The sequence below is a fragment of the Colias eurytheme genome, chromosome 10, assembly GCF_061535395.1.
Source record: "Colias eurytheme isolate Ceu_HAF_F1 chromosome 10, ilColEury1 Martin Lab GWU primary, whole genome shotgun sequence".
In the NCBI taxonomy this organism is placed as follows: Eukaryota; Metazoa; Arthropoda; class Insecta; order Lepidoptera; family Pieridae; genus Colias; species Colias eurytheme.
In genome coordinates, this window is record NC_142989.1 from 8674809 (window position 1) to 8696298 (window position 21490).

General features: G+C 33.8%; 2 protein-coding genes across 5 annotated transcripts in view; both read left to right on the forward strand.

The window, feature by feature from the left end:
• Window positions 1–2286, forward strand: part of LOC149905338 (uncharacterized) — a 39314-nt gene extending 37028 nt beyond the window's left edge. For both annotated transcript variants that reach the window (XM_090106276.1, XM_090106277.1), the window contains exon 7: window positions 117–2286. In XM_090106276.1, coding sequence (XP_089962402.1) covers window positions 117–354 — 238 coding nt within the window. In that variant the 3' untranslated portion in view covers window positions 355–2286. The remainder of the gene's footprint in view (window positions 1–116) is intronic.
• A 3887-nt stretch (window positions 2287–6173) lies between these two features.
• On the forward strand, window positions 6174–20170 carry LOC149905339 (cytosolic carboxypeptidase-like protein 5). 3 transcript variants are annotated; one of them, XM_090106073.1, is made up of 19 exons: window positions 6174–6710; window positions 6919–7070; window positions 7410–7535; window positions 7756–7966; window positions 8044–8165; window positions 8391–8662; window positions 9138–9234; window positions 9409–9582; window positions 10929–11179; window positions 11573–11711; window positions 12160–12243; window positions 12377–12472; window positions 12865–12981; window positions 13349–13517; window positions 13802–13940; window positions 15377–15584; window positions 16095–16148; window positions 16615–16752; window positions 18097–20170. In XM_090106073.1, the coding sequence occupies exons 1-19, from the start codon at window positions 6608–6610 to the stop codon at window positions 18751–18753; spliced, it is 3309 nt and encodes a 1102-aa protein (XP_089962199.1). In that variant the 5' UTR covers window positions 6174–6607; the 3' UTR covers window positions 18754–20170. The 3 variants fall into 3 exon arrangements, with proteins under 3 accessions (XP_089962199.1, XP_089962197.1, XP_089962198.1); XM_090106071.1 differs by lacking the exon at window positions 12160–12243; XM_090106072.1 differs by lacking the exons at window positions 12160–12243; window positions 16095–16148 and having other exon boundaries at window positions 6175–6710.
• Window positions 20171–21490: the final 1320 nt, after the last annotated feature.

The following is a 21490-nucleotide window of genomic DNA, read 5'->3' on the forward strand; positions in this document are numbered from 1 at the left end:
TCCAACATTTTGGCTGAAACTTTTACTGCGCGTTCACACTAATTGCTATATTTACCTTATACATATACGATTTTTCTGCACTGTTGCACAGCACTAATTGGTTCGTTATTTTTCAGTTGTCCACCATTCAAAGAGGAGTCGAAAATAGGTGACATCCCAAACGCAGTGCCATCACACTTTGATTGCGGGTCGCCGACCTGCAACTACCGCGTCGTCGAATGTAAACTCACGACGACTGACGAAATAAATCGCACCGGAGAGAAACATGAATCTACCCTCGCGAGTGTCCACCACACAGACAGATTGAGACCCGCTACTGTTTGTATCACAATCCCAAATGAGGGCAAAGGCTAAACCCGCTGCAATTAAACGTAATTTTATTTTAGTGTCCACGGCGATAATGACTGTTTCGTTGTTAAATTGTGTTAACAGTGAATTTCGACTGACTATGGCGACGATAGCCAACGAGTGCATTCCAACGTATGACGCGGAATTTTCGTGATTGACTCTCAGTGTTCATTTAACTTGGTCATGTATGAAGACGTTACTATATTATGCTTGACATCAACTGCTCAAACTATCACATCGGTCTTCCGCTAGCGCTCATATAACATACTATCTGTTTATCATTATAACTAATACAATTCAATCATAACTTGATTGTAAATTGTTTTCTGTGTTTGCATTTACATGTGAATATTTATATTAAGTAGGAAAATTTTTCGATACAAGATGTGCAAAAAATTATGTTCCTATTTAATTTAAATTATCTACCTACTTAAGGTTATTTTTTGTCTTACGTAGATATACTCGTGAATTACATATGTGATTGTATGAAACTTATACTACGTAAGACAGAAATCGACCTAACAGAATATACCTTGTGCGCATTGTTATCATTTACTCAAACAATTAAGTACTATTAAATATAATTTTAAATCATTTCTATGTATTTTGTTTGTGTTTTATCTACCTATATTGTCTATGTTAAAATAAATATTCTAATTGTCTTTTTATATATCTATTATATTATTCATGTATAACAACTATTATAAATTTAAGCATCATCTATCGTGATAGGTTAGATTTAAATTTACAATTTTCACTCTTAAACTTCTAGTCCACATTTATATACATAATGCTGACATTGTATTCCACCACCAACTAGTGTTAATCTTAATGGAAATGAAATTATGGTAGAAAAACTCTATGAGAAGACAATCTCGAGTTGTTCTTTAGGTCGGAACTCGGAATCAAATGGCAGCGACTCATATATAATTAAAGCTTATTATTATATTTGGCTCAATTTATTGTGTATTTATTTTATTCATTCATATTTCATTTGCAGTGTAATACGTAATTTTTGGAATAGGTAGGAATTGTTAACTTGATATGTAAGGGTAGGCCGTTCAAATAGATTGTGATACATTTAATTTAGAAGAGGAATGTTTATAATGTTGTGTTCTACATGCCCGCAATAAGGATATTTATTAAATGTTTTGTACTTTATAAGGTTTTGTCTCAGTAAATGCAAATGTTATATTTTGTTTCTATACTTATTCATAATAACTACGCAAGACACTACTAGACACTACTTCTTACACTATATTTTTGTTATTTACAACGTCCGGTTTCTATTCAGAAAATCATGCAAATGTTATTTTTGATGTGTAATTACGTCGATTATAGAAACTACACATTTAATATTTGCTGTTATTTAAATTATTTAGATTATTATTATTACTACTCATCCATAATACTCGGGTACCATCATAAGGAAGGTACCCGGTCCTTTGGAAGGCTTACGTGGGGACACGGATCCAACACGCAGAGGCCCTTTAGAGAACTTTACTGTGTTGTGGGATACTATTACGAAATATTCTTACAATAATATTTGTTAAATAAGAGGCAAAAGCCAAATGTGTTGCCAAAAATAGAATTCATCGCGTCCATAAACTTCTTTTGTATGATATTTGCTTTATTCTTGTAAACAATAGTATAAAATGCTCACAAAAGACAATTTAGGGGGAATATGGTAGAGAGTAAATGATAATGTAGTTCACACATTATATCTAAGTTAATTAAGTCCTATTTAAAATGCAAACTTTAATTTTTGTGATGACGGCATTTATTGGCCAAGTTATTTTGAAATAGGTAACGTAATTTTTATAAATTATAGATAAGTACGATGCCTAAGTAATGTACTATATTATATAATGATCTAAGCGTATTTAATATTGTTATAGTAATAAGTATAAAACCGAAAAATACAAAATTTGATTTTAATGTTTTGTTTTATTTCCCATATACATATATGCAGATTTTAGATATGAAAATCCTAATAATATCCTAATAATAATTGACAGATAATTTAAGAGTCAAGAGACACTAAAACCACGGACCACCTACCTGCCCCAAAGTTGGATAGCATCTGACTTTGGCCGCATGGCGACCGGCCGCGGCTGGTGACTAAAATCGACCGTGCAAAACGAGCAGTTGCAGGCAGATCATTACTGATCTAAGGTTGCAGGCGATCGCTCGCTGCATGTAGATATGGTTGACAACAATAAGAAAATGATCGAGCCGCGTGCGATTTTAGTCACCTGTGTATAGGCTAGAGATGCTGCTGGATGAGGCGATAAATGAAGCGACTAGCCGCACGACGAAAATCGACCCGTCACCCGTGTAAACCTCGCTTTATAGATTGGACGTGTGACAAACACAAGACAAACAACATCGTGGTTATTGTTTGTTTGTTTGGAAACAGTTTTTGATCACAACGTGTCACAACTCAGGCAATGATAAAATTTTATAATATGCGAAAGTTTGTATGTAAGTTTGTTACTCCTTCATGCAAAAACTGCTGAAACGACATAAGGTAACTTGGATTAACACATATGATGTTTTTATCCCGAAAATCCCACGGAAACGGGAACCATGCGGGTTTTCCTTTGACGCTGCGGGCGAAAAGCTAGTTGTTACAAAACATACTTTGGGCCCAAACACAAATAATTTTCTAATTTTAACAAATTTACTCAGAGTGAGTTAGTACTCAATGGGGGTTGACTTTAGAAACGTGCGGCACGAATTTCGGCGCGATTTTAATTTTTATCGATCGATAATGATGCCCCGAAACATACATTAGCGGCTTTTCGTGCGGAAACGTGTAATTACAGAGAAATCTTTTTTTTAATTTTTGAGATTATGTTCAAAATTGTTTGAGTTACATTGACAAAACTACAAGAATTGTGTTTGAAAGAGATAACAAATGTCTTAATGTACATATTAAAAACCATAGTTCATTCAAAAGCATGTTGCTGAGGGGACAACAATTCATACGGGTTATTGGCGAGCATAGCATATGATTGTTTGGGGCAATATGGGTATGTTCATAAAAAAGTTAATCACTCAGACCCAGACAACCCATTTGTTGCCTCTGACCCATTTGAGTCCCAGTGGCATGTTGTAAAAAGATTTTTTAAAAAAGATAACTATAACCACCCAGCAAACTTCGGTGATAATATTATAGAATATGTGGAGACGATGGGTGGAAATAAATAAAATGGATCCATTCATTGCCATTGTAAATTGTATCAAACATGTATACAAGATTTGAAAAATAATTATTTAAAAAAATGTTTTTATTGTATGTAAGTATATTGCACACAAATTGTTAATCACAGAACCGAATCTGTCCACCCCGATTCCACGTGGTACTTGTCTGTCATACACTAGAGTGTATTTAAAAAGTCGGAGGCGCGGAGGAGCGTGGCGCCCGCGTGTGCTGAGGAGCAGGCAGCCTGCCTGCAACGAGGTACACGGGGGCAAGCGCCACGTTCTGCAGCGCCGGAGCAGTCAAGAAAGCCCATAATCTTCGTTATATTTCTAACTACATCACTACATAGTATAAAACAAAGTCACTTTCTCTATCCCTATGTCCCTTTGTATGCTTAAATCTTTCAAACTACGCAACGGATTTTGATGCGGTTTTTTTTAATAAATAGAGTGATTCAAGAGGAAGGTTTTAGTATATAATTTATTAGGTTTAAGTCAAAGCGGGCGAAGCCGCGGGCGGTAAGCTAGTATAAATATAATCTCAAAAAAAAATAAAAAAAAAATAGAAGGGGGGGTTTCCTCACCCCCCCACTTTATAGGAGGTCTCCTCTTACCTCCCCCCTCCCTTTCCCTCCCCTCCCCCCCCTTAATTCGTGCCGCAAATTTCTAAAGAAATACCCTCAATGGAGTGAGTACAATAATAATATGTACCTACAATGTTTTACAGCAGCAGCAGATAATTCAGTAGATAGGATCTCCCGTAGACAGAGAAACCAATTCTTTGTTGGATTGGATTCTCTGTCTACGGGATCTCCCCTGAGTATATATAATATGTTCTGTGGTTAGGATCTGTCACCACAGTTAATAGTCGAGAATCGAGATTACATTCAATTTATCTGATCATTATTTTTTATTTATCACCCTGCTTCAATCGGTGAAGAAAAAGTCTTGAAATAACCGGCAAATCCAAAGATAAAAAAATCTACGATGTTGCGATATCTATAAAATACATCGACTATTCTTATACATAGGCAATATAGTTAGGCAAAATATCATGAGTACCACCATAGAAATCTAAATAACAAGACACATAGAAGTGCTATAATGTCATAATTCGTATGAAAACCGCTGTCGCCAAAATCAACACATTCAAACCGAAAGCTAAACAGTACACACAAGTAAACTATGTCTTTTATTGGACAGCTTGATTTTAGTGAAAACTAACTTATCTATTAAATTAAGCTTTTGAATATGTATCCTAACGCACGAATTTACGGTTTATTTTAGAATAACATCCCTAAGTATATGAGACTTTTTGCTCCAATACGAACAAACGTGATAATAAGAATGGTCGACTGTGTCATTCATTGTTATTTCGATTACTATGGTGACACTCGTAATACTTGTAAATATTCTATAATTTTAAGGAAAAACGGCATTATTTCTAAAAAAAAATATTTTCCGATGAAATATTATTCCTTTATAAGTATAATTACAACTTGTGGAAGAATTTCCGCAATGGGAATTGCTGAACACCATGTATACACTCATACGTCTCCAGAGCAACTGAACAGTGACGAATGCACTGGTGATGTGCAAATCACCTGAGTGGCGACAAGGTCACGCACGCTTACGACTTCTAGTGTCTTGTTATTTAGATTTCTATGAGTACCACGAACCTTAAGGATGTAGGTATTAACTTACCTACTCGATCGTGGCTCGACGCTACATTTGGAACGAATTGAGTTGACGATAGTGTCCATTCTGATATTTCTAATAGAAATTGTATGAAATAATAATTTCACCCGTTGAAACAGTCGTGGGTTGGTCGCGGGACAAGGCATTTTTTATGGTATCTTATGTACACGGAAATATATACATACGAAGTAGGATATCCATAGTAATGTAGATAGTTACCATACTTGCCAGGTAGGTACAGAATATTATCATGTACATGGGTGGTATTTGCAGCATCACAATTCACATCCATATACATATTATTTTACATATAGATAGGTAGCTACATTATTTGGCCTTAATAATATCGAGAAGATTTTGATATAATAAAGAAACACACAATTCACTAGTTCCACTATATTTAGATTTTTATTTATTACAAAAAATTACGACTGGTTTCGAAACATCATCATCAGGTACCTATGTTCAATTTTTTAACCAATAAAACGCGGGTAGGTCGCAAACATTGAACATAGAGTACTTTGAAACAGAGTCAGAATATAATAATTAATTAATAGAGATTTTGTTACAAAAGTTACCCTGTCATTCTTATTATTATTTTATATTATTAAGGATGATGGGTTCACATCATCACCTGTGGGTTCACAGTACTTTTTATTTTGGTAGTCACTTACTGCCATAAAGACACATTGTCGCAGAGAGAGATTTTCTATTCTTTGCTCTCACCCCTAATGAAAGTCAGTGTATCGGATGATGAATTATGCCGCCCATTCATATTATATATATATATTATGTTGGCTCTAAGATTAGAAATTAAAAAAAATTAATCACACATACATTAGTGATTAGAGCATTATGATTACCCACAGATCTAGTTGATTACCTGTTCATAACATTGTTTTATTTTTTAACTGTCTTGATTGCTTTATCTGTGCTGTATATTGGGCAGCCATCTTGAATAAAATTTTATGAGGAAAAAATAATTTTTTCATCTGAAAAGTGAATGCACCTTATATTTTTTTATTTTAAAAACAATATAATTAAATTTTATAGTAATATTTAGCAATTAATATAGAAATTTCTTAATTTAACGAGATTAACATCGTTCTAAATATAAAAACTTACCAATAAAACAAATCAGCTGTTATCCGTCAATCGATGTCAACAAAATTACATAATTTTGTTTAGAAAAACAGTGAAGTTTTATATTTTATGGTGTCAATTCGAAATTGATAAATATGTGTTTTGAAAAGAATATATCGTCGCAAAAATTGTTGTGTTAAAACATATGGAAGAACCCTGTAAAATTGTCTTATTAGCGATTTTTGTATAATGTAGGCCAATGTAATTAGTAATGGATCGAAATAATATAATAGAATGCGGTGGATTTTATTTTATTCATAATTTTGACTCTGGAAATCTGGGACATGTAGAGCGAGTCCCAACGGAGCTAATTGGTAAGTAAATATTTTTTTTTTTTTTATAAGTACCTCTTGTATACCTGTTAATTAATATTAAGTAACAAGAAAATTAACATTTTCGGCAATGTAGACATAAACTTTTATTATTATATAGATGAATGAGAGGGAGTTTGATCATGGATGCATTCATTATCTATTCTGTATGCAATAACATGTAATTTAAATAATCATAAAAATTTATTAGCTCCAACAGTCAATCAGAAAACAAATACTTCAGAAACACCTGATTATGAATTTAATCTTTGGACGAGGCCTGATTGTGCTGGCACTGAGTTTGAGAATGGAAACCGCACCTGGTTTTACTTTGGTATACAGGCAGCCGAACCAAATGTACAGGTGAGATTTATGATATTCAAATTTATATGATCAAGGATAATATTGGAAAATTATTGTTAGGAATTTAATCCGTCAGTCCTCGGATCACAGACACAATAGAAAATCTATTGTGTCTCGGCCCGATCGGGCCGCTCGGTGGTCAATGGGTTAAGTATGCCAAAAAAATGAAAATATTATTATTTATTTAGCCAATTATGATTCCCACTAATAATCAATTCCAAACTCAACATTTCCACCCAAAACAAATGTTCCTAAAATAAGAGTCAAAATGCATCAAAAAGATGTTCATAATTGTATATTTTTAGTTTTTACTTCACTCAAAACAATAAAAATTTATAGGTGAGGTTGAATGTCATAAACTTGAACAAACAAGGCAAGATGTATAATCAAGGAATGGCACCTGTGACTAGGACACTACCAGGGAAACCACAATGGGAAAGGATAAGAGACCGTCCTGTTCATTCGGTAAGATGAACAATGAAATTTCTTTTCATTAACAACTCTATAAACATAGATATATGTAAGAATGTCTTATATTACAAAGAAAATAATAATGAAATTATGCCACTTGTATGTAGCGATTGATCACTGTAAAATAATCTTATAAGAATGACATTGGAAAAGTCATATGAAGCTGAGTTATTCAATAAACCCTGCCATACTTTATTTAACCTAATTATTTCAGACGGACGATAATACCTTCACTCTCAGTTTCAAGTACAGAACAAGTGAAAACCCCAAAGCAACAACATTTTTTGCTTTCACATATCCATTCTCATTTGCTGAGTTGCAAATAGCTTTAAATTCTATTGATCTCAAAATACTGCCACTGCCCTCGCCACAATCACCTGATGACATCTACTATTACAGGGAATGTCTTATTTATTCACTTGAAGGTACAAAAAATATATTTTTTTTATAATTTTTCCTTTTTTTTGTTGGCAATAGTCTTAATAATTATAAAAACTTACAGGGAGAAGAGTGGATTTGCTAACTATAACATCACATCATGGTATAACAACAGAAAGAGAGGATCGACTGAAAAATCTGTTTCCTGACAATCAAGAAAGACCATTTAAGTTTCAGAACAAAAAGGTAATACTGCCGTTTTTATACTTGTAATTTATGAAAATTATTTAAATAAATCTTACTTACAAGTGTGTAAATTATAAATAGCCAAGCGTATCTACTTTCAATTATTTCACAAAATACATTTCATACGATTGATAAATGGGAAAAAACATTCAATAGCTATTCGAAACATATAAAACAACTTCTTATTTCATTTGTAAAAACTAAAATGAAATTATATCCTAACAGGTCATATTTATATCTGCCCGAGTGCACCCAGGAGAGACACCATCAAGCTTTGTATTCAATGGCTTCTTAAACCTGATATTAACAAGGAATGATCCCATTGCGATTCAACTGAGGAAGATATATGTGTTCAAAATGATACCGTTTCTCAATCCAGATGGGGTTGCCAGGGGCCATTATAGAACTGACACTAGAGGGGTGAATCTAAACAGGGTGTATTTAAACCCGTCATTAACGTATCATCCGACGGTCTACGCATCAAGAGCTTTAATAAGGTATGGATGATATTAAAATTAGTCTTTTTTCATGATTTATTCGATTTGAAAAGACAACTATAAAATTTTACCTAAACATTTCTTTTCATTCAAGCTATACATAAGCAAAGAAATTACAATCCTAATGAATCTATACCAGAATTTTATTTCCTAAAGCATAATCTATACTAATATTATAATATTATATATTATCCTCTTTATAAAGAGGAAAGGTTTGAATGTATGTATGTATGGTTTTCATACATAAATTACTGAACCGATTATAATGAAATTTAGCACACATATAGAGGGTAACTTGGATTCACACATAGGACAGGTTTTATCCCGGAAATCCCACGGGAACTATGCGGGTTTTCCTTTTAAAAACGCAGGCGAAGACGAGGGCGAAAAGCTAGTATAATACAAATTGTATAATTGATTACTATTTCTTTGTAATACCTTGTAGGAATAGTTTTAACATCTTTCCAATTTTTAGATACTATCACTTCGGATATGAAAAGGAAGAAGATTTATTTGAGGAAAGCAAGAGCTTTACTTCAAGGAGTATAGGAAACATCAGTGAAAGTGCTGAGGTAAATTATTTTTATTCTATCAAATTTTCTTTATAATATCTGTTTTATTTTCCGAGAGCTTTGTTATGTATTACACACACTAAATAGGTTTATTTCGGTTGTAGTATGTAATTTGTAATCTTTTTTTACCCAAAATGTTTTTAAGTTCTGATGTTTTTATCTCTTTTGCAACAGTTTATAGACACCAAAAAGAAGAAGAATGCATTCAAAGGATCTGATTACAAACGTGAGAAGTCAGCCACATCTGCGATGAAGAATAAGTCGTCTACCACTATCAAGCCAGTGTCAAATGAAGCTTCTAAAGACTTTCAATCTGTTAGTGGTGAAGCTTCAAATTTGGCTGATCAGGTATAAAAATATTGTTTTATAAGTTATACCTAATTATCTCCTAATAATCAAAATAAGAAAAACTTACTTCAAAACCATTTTAGTAGGTATATAACCTGGACAAATACATTTTCTTTTTATTTCAATAAAATGTATTAATTTTAAAAAGTACCTAATTGTTTTTCGTGAGCTTTATTGACACTTTTAAGAAATAAAGAGCAAAATGTTCACTTAAAAACAAGTGCAGTTCAACTAAAATTAAAAATATATGGGTTACGAAATCATTGTCTTATAAAACATTTCAATTTGTGAAAAATGTATCTTTGTTCAACTGAAATAATGTGGGTTACAAAAACATTGGCTAATTAGTAATTATACCACATTTGTGTTACCAAGTCGGAACATTGAACTTGCAACGCCCGCCGTGGCATGTAGCCAATTTGCGAATTTTGTTAGCTTTATTTTTAAAATACCACACACTTAGAGGTCTGTTGATGCCCGCTATAATTAGATTTGAAATTGGCTTAAGCTAAAAAATATTGTTTTTTCAATTTTTTCAACAAATTTATTTATATTTATATTATGTATATTTATTATTTAGGTTATAATTATATTTTATATTTATTAATTATAATTCTATTTTAGTTCAAATCAAAATTTTAAGTTTGTAATGCACCACCACCATAAATGTAATCCTTTTAAATTTTCGGGTTGTCTGGCAGAAATCGCTTATAGCGATAAGACCGCCCTCTGTACATGTTGTTAGTTGTATGGTTCTTAGTTTATAATCCTGTATTGAGTGTGCAATAAAGTATTTTTCATTCATTCATTCATTCAACAAATTGGCGATAAAGTTCCCAGTACATATTTAATTAAAACATCCATTAGTTAGATAGCGATAAATTAATGAACGACAAGGGAATAATAACACTTGTTTGTACGATAGTGTTAGCGTATGGGATACGATTAGATATTAATGCAATGTGAGCGTGCACGTGAACTTTAATTAATGTTTTGTTTACGATCCACAACTACCCTTATAATTAAGTATCATGACCTTTCTCGCCTTATAATTAAGAACTGCAAAGTAACGAGGTGCGTTTAATAATGCATTGTCATGCAAAAAGGGCATTATTTGTAATAAATTATTACTGAACTTTATATTGTACAATATAAAGTTCGATAACATTTATAAAACTGAAAATTAAAAAATAAAACTTCTTTAGTCTAGTCTAAAATAAGCCTTGTTTGTCCAAAATATAACGTTAACTACTGTCCTTATCAATTATAAATACTTACTTATAATGGAAAAACATAATTAATTAAAAGAATACACAAGCTTTAAAGATCTTCTTCTCCCATTCAAGGTATACGACATGAAGTTGCAAGAGATGCCGTCCCAAACAACCGAAACAATGTCGCCCGATGTATCCAATTCAAATATGGAAGACAGATCATTACTCAACGACAAAGTACTAAGGTCGTGTTTAGGGTCCACAGTACATTTGAGTACTAGTGAAGAATTGAACGTGCATGGAGGAAATCCGCTCAAACCACTAAGGGATACCCTGAAGAATAGCATCAGCCTGCTCATGGAGTCTAGTAGTTCGGTTGCTGGGTTAGTTTTATGTTCTGTAAAAAAAATATTTCTAGCTTTTATATATTTCAAAAACGCAGATGCGGTTTTGGATCCTGACTTGTATTTCGCCTACCCGCTTAATATGGCAAAACGAATGCCCATATTTTACGGTAGGAGTAACGTTCCGAAAGAAAAAAATATTGAGAATACTTTCATGTTACCAAAAGTTTTTTAAAAAACAAAATATAGAATTACTCATATTTTGGTATCGTTGACTATTTTAACGGCTTATATGGACATTAATCGAGTCAGAATAATTTGAAATATCAACTTTTTCCCTTTTCTTTGCAAGATATATTTAGTACTATGTTATTTGCACCTAGCCTTCGTGTCCTCCTTATAATTTCAATAAACATTTTCCTTATCTTATAGGGACAGTGCAATGGGCAGTAAAGATCGCATGGCGAATGTTAAAGTGGGCTGGTGTGAGGACTGTAGACGTGCGGTCAGTCGTATGGAAGATACTATGCCCGGGATAGCGAGTATGGTGCCCGGGTATAGCGCTGCTATGGTATGAATTTCTTGATTTTTTTTATATATGTTACATTTTTTTAGGAAAAGACATTTTTCCAACTGTGTTTAGTATAGATACGATTAATTTCTAGGAAAATATATTGCCATGAGAATACCCAAAGTCTTGTTCGTGTTTCAAATTTTATAAACATCACTACGTCATAGTATAAAACAAAGTCGCCTTTTCTGTCCCTATGTCCCTTTGTATGCTTAAATCTTTAAAACTGCGCAACGGATTTTGATGCGGTTTTTTTTAATAGATAGAGTGATTCAAGAGGAAGGTTTTAGTGTATAATTTATCAAGTTTTAGACGAAGCGGGCGGAGCCGCGGGCGGTAAACTAGTTAAATATAATCCAAATATCAAAATGTAGTCCCTTTTCCTGTACCTTTTCTAATCATAATTCGCAAACAATACGCAAAATCGAATTAATAAAATACAATACAGATGATTCCCGAAACTCCAACCTATCACTCCATAGACGAGTATCGCGAACATCAAAGAATCCAAATTGATGAACAACAACGGAAGGTACTTAAAAAAAACTGCAAAAGTAGAGTTGCACTTAGATATTGACTAGATGGTCATAAAAAAATTGATGAAAATAGTTTTGTAGAAAAAGTAGTTGTATAATTAAAAAAAAATAAGACTGTGTATTATTCAGTTGCAGGATACGGAGTACGTTAAGGATGGAGACAATGTTTACTTTTGTACAAACTGTTTCAAAAGATATGTGATATCTGAGTTCAACGAAGAAGTGGTAAGTCTCATTTGATGTAGATTTAATGAATTTCAGACCGAATAGAAGTTTTTAATTACTTATGTTGGAATGAAACATTCCAATTTATAAGGTAAACAGAGACAAAGCTATTAAGATTTTTTTAGTGAATATTTCCTAGAGGAAATATTCACCCGCTATCCGCAATCCGCTATAGATAGCGGATTATTAAATAAAACATAAGCATTTGAAACCATTTAAATTTATAGAAAAAATTCAATCAAAAGGCGGTATCCGAACCTGCGTACCTTATTCGCCCATTTATCAATTCTTTAAAAATATCTCTCATTGAAAGATTTTGATTGACATATATATATATTATAGTACATTTCCAAAAAAAAACAATAAAGCAATATTATATTATATGTGTACAGAAAATATCAGAAACAATATCGTCGACAAGTGTGGGTGTGAGCGTGTGTGTGGGGGACGGGGGTGATGTGTGCGCTACTGCGCCGCGTACCGTACTGTCTAATACCGACGTTATTATTGTGAGTACATGGTTCAAACAAACTCTTCAGCTTTATAATATTAGTATACATTAAGATGCTGATAATTATTGAAATATTTAGTCGCCATCCAACCATAAAATGTTTTCAACAAAATTTACGATTTGCAGAGATTTCTCAAAAATTGAATCTTGTCTTATTCTTTAAAATTCATTTTTTCTTAACTTGGAATCAAACCAAAATAAATATTGAAAAATAAATTGATGTTAAATGAACTTAAATGATTACATAATGTCTATTTTAACCCATTGAGCACCGAACGGCCAGATCCGACCGCGACACAATAGATTTTCTATTGTATCTGTGATTCCGGGGCCTGATGGATGAATACATTTTTTTTTCATTACAGCAACCCACACCAATAGTCAAGGAAGAAAAACCAAAGTCTCCTACAAAAGCGATAACTAAGAAGAAACCCCCGCCAGCCAACACTACTATTGTCACAAAAAGCGCCTACAAGGAACCAGACAGTGGACTGTTTTTATACATTGATTTACATGGACATGCTTCCAAAAAAGGTTTTTATTCCATACTCTTTATAATAAGTTATTGTCAAGGTTACCATCAGATCTTCATTTCTATTTTAAGACAAATTTCAATTTTTTTCTTATCAAACTGCTTAAATGGATTTTTTTAACAATTTAATGGTTTTGAATGACATACATTCATAAACTTGATTATTCAGTAACGTACCAGTTTGTGCCTATTTCTCTTACATTTTGTGAAAATTAAATTCTTCTGGAAAGTCCTATTCACATTTTCTCTTAACCTTACGAAACGTTTAACGCATCTTGTTTTTCAGGTATTTTCATGTACGGCAATCACTTCGAGGACGTCGACAACTCGGTCGAATGCATGCTTCTACCGCGCATTATGTCGCTCAACAATTTGCACTTTCATTTCTCATCGTGCAACTTTACTGAGCGGAATATGTATCTCAAGTGAGTAATGTAGATAAATAGAATTAATTTATTCGCGGTAAAAAAGAAATACATAAACAAAAATATACATGACGTAATTCTATTAAAGATTGGTTTTTATGATTGTGAGATTTTTTTTTCAGAATAAAATTGATTGTCCGCAACTGTTAAATAAATTTAATCTCAGAGTTCCTTCTAGATACCCGCGCAATAAAATTACACCTTTGGTTCCTCCTCTGCGTAGGACCGTTTTTGGCCGAAATTCCCCCGTCTGTAGATTAAGTAAACTAGTCAATGAGTATGCCAATTGTATTGATATTTTTCACGACAACTGTCATAGAATACGTAAATATTTCAAAGATTTGTCTTGATTTGGTTTGTATTCTTTTCCTTTTGTGACGTGACTTGACTCAAACGTAATTATTAGATACTAGCGGTCCGCCCCGGCTTCGCCCGTGATACATATTTACGTTTTCTCTACATAAGAACCATCCTCGTACTTCAATGAATATAATAGAAAAGAATTATCGAAATCGGTTCAGCCGTTCACACGTGATGCCGTGACAACGCGAAACGGGTGCAGACCCGCCGCCTTTTTATAGCTCCCGCCGCGAAGCGCGTCGAACGCGGCAACTGATACACAAAAATAATCCTTATGGCATGATTCTGTATTCTCGCGCGATGACTTATAGCGTATTTCATGTATAACTTTGGTGTTTCTACACCGATTTACATGATTCTTTTACTATAACCTGCCCAGGAGTATGAAGAATAATTGTGCCAAATTTGGTTAAAATCCGTCGTGTAGTTTTTGTTTCTATAACGAATATACAGACAGACAGACAGACAGACAAAAATTTTACTGATTGCATTTTTGGCATCAGTAGCGATCCCTTATCACCCCTTCATAGTTTTTTTTTAAATATATTTCATGTACAGAATTGGCCTCTCTACAGATTTATTATAAGTATAGATTATTATTTTTTTTTCCATGTTGTGTTGTCCTATAATTGTTTGTCACAATTGTCAAAATTTTTTATTGTAACTTGTACCTATATAATAAGTATTGTTGTGACAAGTGTTGGATGACCTCAATAAATAAAATAAAAATAAAATAAATTTTTTTTTCCATCACAAACAAAATTTATCAACAGACATTGACATTCTATCAAAAACTGTACTTACAATCGTCTATTAATAGATCGTAAAAAAGTCCGAAGGATGTTGTATAAAAGATTAATTCAAATTAACGTTTTACTTCATTGCCATAATATTTAAAGTCGTATCAGTATTTTATCGCCCAATATTTATATTGCAGAATTTTCATTCTGCCTAATATACGCGCTGGCAGAGTTTAGCTTCGGACATTTGAGTTGGGTCTAGTTTACACAATTTTTGAGCGTATATGAGTAGTTTTTTATTATATTTATTTATTTTCATACATGATTAAACAACAGGGACAGACGTGACGGCATGTCGCGCGAAGGCTCCGGCCGTGTAGCGGTCCTCAAGGCCACCGGTCTGGTCCGGTCCTACACGCTCGAGTGCAACTACAACACTGGTCGGCTGGTCAACGTCCTCCCCCCCGCGGTGCGCGACGCCCCGCCCCCCGCGAGCCCACACTCCCCCCTCCCGCCCAAGTACACGCCGCATATATTCGAAGAGGTAAACCCCTTCCAGGTACAGGCCTGTCTGGTACACGTAGTGCGTACAGATCGTACTAGTTGATGTATTGAATTGTAGCGAAACAAAACTCAAAATTAATTCAACTTCAAAACGAAGTCTTCGTATATAGATTAGCGCGATCTATACGCAGTTCCAGTTTTGTCGCGCGGTAGTTTCTATTTGTTTAAGATCTGCATATCGGGACATATTGTTTTGTATTTTATTAAAGTTTAGTAATAAGTTATTAGAACATATAATATCAGCGGTTATAACTATTATTATACGTAGTACACGTACGTAGTAACTAGTAGTACACGTCCTTTGTGTCGTTTTAATACATTTTGTTAACTTGCCATATAGATTCATTCATATCAATGAGTTCTTATGAACGAAAAGGTAATTTAGTAAAAAAGTAATCATTTATAGAAATAGATGTTATACTTAGTTTGAGAAGCAATTTCACTCAGAATTGCTACTTACAACGAAATTTAGAAGTGGCAATCCTTTCAGATAAGACTTCGTGCTAAGAATTGGGATGCTTTCGAAGAGATAGACCCAATGAAGGTTTGTCCATAAGTTTTACTTCAATTTTTATTATAATGTATGTGTAAATTTATATTTATAAATTTATAATGTACAAGTAGTTGACTAAAAGCTTGTATTTATGCTTATCTTCTTGTGATATCTCTTCAAAAGACTCCAGGTATATCGAATGCACGCTGCTTTAGAAGCACGACAATATTATAATGAAAATTTCAGTTCCTACCATTATAGGATAATTAAGAACCTTTTTTGTAAATACGTTGTTAAAATTTTTAATTTTTTATGTGTATAGATAAGAAATATTTTGGAGGTGAGTCTTCTAGACAAAATATATAAGATAGTATTAATTCATCACCAAATAACAGACTAGATTTAAACACATCTTATCCCCATCTATCCTCAACCTAGAAAATTAGAAAATTAACTAGATCTTTCACTACAAAAACATTATTTTCCCACAAAATATCAACACACAAGTGAATTCCAGGTGGGTCGTTCGCTAGGGGCCTCGATCTTGGATCTAACTGGGCAACATCCGAACTCTCGTATCCCGTGTTCAGAGCACCGCAACCTCGCGGCACTTCGTGATTGGCTGCGGGCGCACACACGTACTATGCGGCCACAGGTGCGTATTTATGTATGTTTGTATGTTTGTTGATGTGAGTGCATGTAGTGTGGATGAAATTTGGGTGAAATGAGGTAATAAGTATGGTGGTATGTGGAAAATGATAAATAGATTGAAAGAAAGTGAAGGGAAAATATGGTAGCAAGTTGGATTATGGCGTATGTACAAGTGCGGATGTTTGGATGTGGATGTAGATGTATGTTATAGTGAATATATTGATGATTGGATGACATTGAGTTAAATGGGCAGCATCCGAACTCTCGCATCCCGTGCTCCGAACACCGCAACCTCACGGCGTGGTGTGACTGGCTGCACTATGCGGCCGCAGATTTGTTTTGTATTGTGAATGTGATGAGGATTACATGAAATTTGCTTAGAAATGTAGTGCTGGTACATTTCTAAGCAAAATAGTAAATAGATTAAATTAAATTAAAATTGGGAGTGAAACGGAATTTTTATCGTAGCCTACGATTCGTAGGTAAGCTCCATCGTAGTCGATCATCAACAACACAAGTACGGTTTTATGCGGATGTGAATTTTTTTTCGTCTTGTGGAAAAATGTACCAGCCCATTTGATAATAATGCAGATATTGGTAGGAGTGTGAATGTGAATGTTTGCTTTATTTTGCAAGAACAGATGTGCGGATTGTGTAAACATTGATACTTATCGCAATATAATTGTGTTAATGTGTGTGTGTATGACTATATCTCTATTACATAAGATATAATAATCTGGTTGCGATGAACATGCCTCCGAAGGTTTTATGTGGATAATAGTTTAATTCAAACCAGGCCACAAAGCCCAAACTAATATTGTGAAGTTTATTTTATAAATAACTTTCAAATGAGGCAAATACACACAAATAGGATACAAAGGAAATACTGCACTATTCATAATTTACAACAAATCTGAAGTCGCATTTGCACATGATGCACTTGTACACATAAATATCTAAAAGGAGTATTATATTACAGTTTACCATTGTCATATTTTCTGAACATAACATATTTAGACAATTAAAACAGGAATACCTTACTATTCTATATTCATACCACTCTATCTATACTATCTTCTTCTTGTTTAACCACAGCCTTGACCCTACACCCAATTGTTTTTATTATTTTGTAACACACCTCTTTAATTTTCAGTGTTAATTCGTCCCCAAAACTACTATAAACCTCCAGGTTCTTACTAAAACAGTATGGGTAAGGAAACTAAATTGATTTGTGTCGTCCCATGCGTTCTAATAACACCATGCATCATAACTACTAAAACGTAATTTGATAATAACTGTCGGTACGTTTTGGTTTTATATACAATTGATGGGGATTAATGGTTTTCAGTTGACCATGTCCAGACTTCGACCAAAGACATCGTCGCCAACGCGGGTGCCGCTATACGCCAGGTCAAAAGCCAAAGTGACAGAAGAAAGAAAGGAAAACGCTTACGTCGCGGCCAAAACTGACACAGAGCGACGTCGCAGCCCACCCGTACTCGCACAACGCTCCGGCCACGAGATCATAAATATGAACATGAAATTCGGCAAGAAGAACGAGCCGGCGAAAACTCCATCGCGGACCCGGTATCTGGCTGAAAACGAACCGAAACCCAAGTCTCTATCCACCAAGCGGAGAAACGTGCTCGCGATACGCAAACCCAACGCAAGCAAAACACAAGTGGGAAAAACGAAGTTAAGACGGTCAGCGGACGACGCGGAAAGCACGAGAACGTCAATAGTGTCCGCTAAGCTGAGTAAACGTACCTACGCAAGATCACTACGTGGGGCTGTCACTCGGTCCGCGAACCGCTGCAGAGCACTAGCCTCCTCCTCATCAGAAGACATGTTGGGTGGGACTTGGGAAGACGTGGCCGGTGGAACAGTACTCGGCTCACAATCCGTCTCACATACTGAGACGATGTCTATGGGCGCGAAACGTCGCTCCTTCCCAAACGCCTCGCCCTCCCACCTCAAGAAGATCCGCTTAAAAACGGTGTTGTAGCGCAAACTGCGCGCGAGGCCGGTCCCCGAACCCGACACTCGCCCCTGACCACATTGATCACACCTTTCTACACATTGACGTACAATAAACAACTAGACAACGCTCAAAAAATGTCCGAAGGAAAACCCTGCCAACCCGTGTACTTAGGCAGAGTTTTCTGATGAGCGATACTCTGTACATTGCCACGCAATAAGGTTTTAATTTCAATGAAAGTGTAATACAACGCCGCTCGGACTTTTTAATGAGTCTAGTTGTTAATAGTATGGCAATGACTAGTTGCTAGGGTTAGCACACGCTATAAATGAACGGTACGTGTGAAAACTCGCGGAATTTTAATAGCGAATTTTTGAGTTTTTTTTTACATAATTTTATATTAATATATTTTAAACAGGATTGTAAAAAAAAAACGTTAAATGTGCAATAACTATAAAATAAAAATAGGAATGTTTCGTATTGTAACTATATTAGTCTTTGAGTGCGTTAAATTCTTAGGTTGGTGATGAGAAATGAGTGGATTTGGTAATTCAATTTCAAAAATGGTAGCTCTAATTGTTTGAAAAATAATCTCATGTCTATTATATTTTTATCTCTCACTGCCATAGTATGAATGCAATAATTTTCTTTTTACGATACATAAAAATATGTTAAGAGGGCGTCCATAAATTACTTGAGGTGTTTTTTTTTTTTTTGTTAATTTGGACGCCTCCTAACCAGTATCCACTCATAGCTAGCTCAACACATTATTGTCTTGTATTATATTATGTTAGTCGAGTTACATTCAATGTTATTGTAAATGTGATAATATGATTTGTAAAATTGATTGTATACTTTTGAATTAGAATTTTAAAATTTTAGTATTTCTTTACAATGGCTTATAATGTTCGAATATGACACAATTAGTGATTTAGAGATTTATTTAATATATTCTTATTTAGTTTAAACAGATATCTTGGAAATTATAACAATCTTATTTTCTTTACACAATATATTGTATATTCTATAGTTTCAATAAGGTTTGATGCTTGCCATCGACTATTTAAAAATGTCGGACTAGATGAATTATCGTTTGAGAAAATTTTATAACTTGATTTATTTAATATTATAGATCAATTTAATATCGACTTACCTTAAATTAACTTTAAAATTATATAAATGATAATAAAATAAAAACCGAAATAATTTTAACTTTCAGAAATTTATACACCCAAAAAAAAGTTGGTAACAAAAAGAAAATGCTCATAACAAAATAATCATACAACCTGAATTTATATTATTATTAAATACTATCCCACCGTTTCCGTTTAACATTTAATTTAAAAAATTGGTACATTTTACACATAAAAAAACACATTCGGCCATTGCATTCGGCAGAAACACAAACAAACTACTCTTATATATTTACACTGTTGAGGTTTTATATTAACCTTTTGACCGCCAGAGCAAAAACGCATCGCCGTGCCCTCCACGCCAAGCCACAAATTCAATGAGATAACCTTGAAAATAGTAGGGATTCCAAAATGTTATCGATAAACATAATAATTCACGTCTGAATATTTGGATAAACAGCTTATAACACAAAAATAATATTTATTTAACCTCATCTCCTACTGTAAAAACTTAAGACCACATTAAATAGCAACTATCAACAAAAAAAATCAACCTTTTGAGATACAAAAATACATATAAAATTGCAGCAAGTTACAACACTATTCTCTATCAGTTACGCCCCATTGGCATGTATACATGCCAATGGCGCGGGCAACCATCCTTTTTTTTATAATCTCTCGCTTCTGATTAGGGATGTGTAGCTGTATATTATTATAACTTATCGAGTTTATTTATTAAGTTTATATGAACTATAGGTATAATTGTGGAGTGTTTATTTGTAAATATCAAAACAACTATTACCTTTAAATAAAGGGAATTGCATTATGAGCTATTACGCACTGTCGACCAGTCGCCGGCGACTGAGTCGCCGGCGACTGGTCGACAGTGCGCAAGCCCCTATTTAAACTATAGTAAGTCACAGTCGCCGGCGACTTGTCGACAGTGCGTAATAGCTCTAAAACTACATATTTATTTTCCAATCATTTAGTTTAATACTTGAGTTATTACAAATACTAATTATATGTAGGTTACCATATTTTGATATGACATAGCGACAATTTGTATCATAAGAATATTTTAATAAAGGCACTCACACTCTCGGCAATACTCGATAAAATATTTTTACAACTTTCCGCACTTAACAACACTTCACGCGCTTACGACGTCACCAGTCCGACATCTATTCATGTCAATGGCGCAGAAGGGATTGCATATCGATACTGTGCTAGGGATGCGCATGATTGGCGAAAAGGAAAATATTCAAATCAACAATATCCACAATATAGACAATATGGTATTATACCAAAGAATGTAGTATTTACCTTTTTTCTCAGTGACTAAGCTTATATATTTTTTTTGTAGTTATTACAAAAATTAAGCGAATTAGAGTAATTTCGCTGAAATTTTAATGAAGTTACTTGAATATTACACTACATCACTAGTAGGCACGTATACATGTCATTGGCGCGAGAGAACATGCTTTTTTAGCCATTAATTAAGTTATTTTTTGTCATCAAATATTTGAATAACTACTTGGCAATTTTGTTTACTGTGTACAATTATGTAATAACTGGGGATTCAGTTCATAAACTGTATTAATAAAACACGTAAAAGTAAAGGTTTAATATGT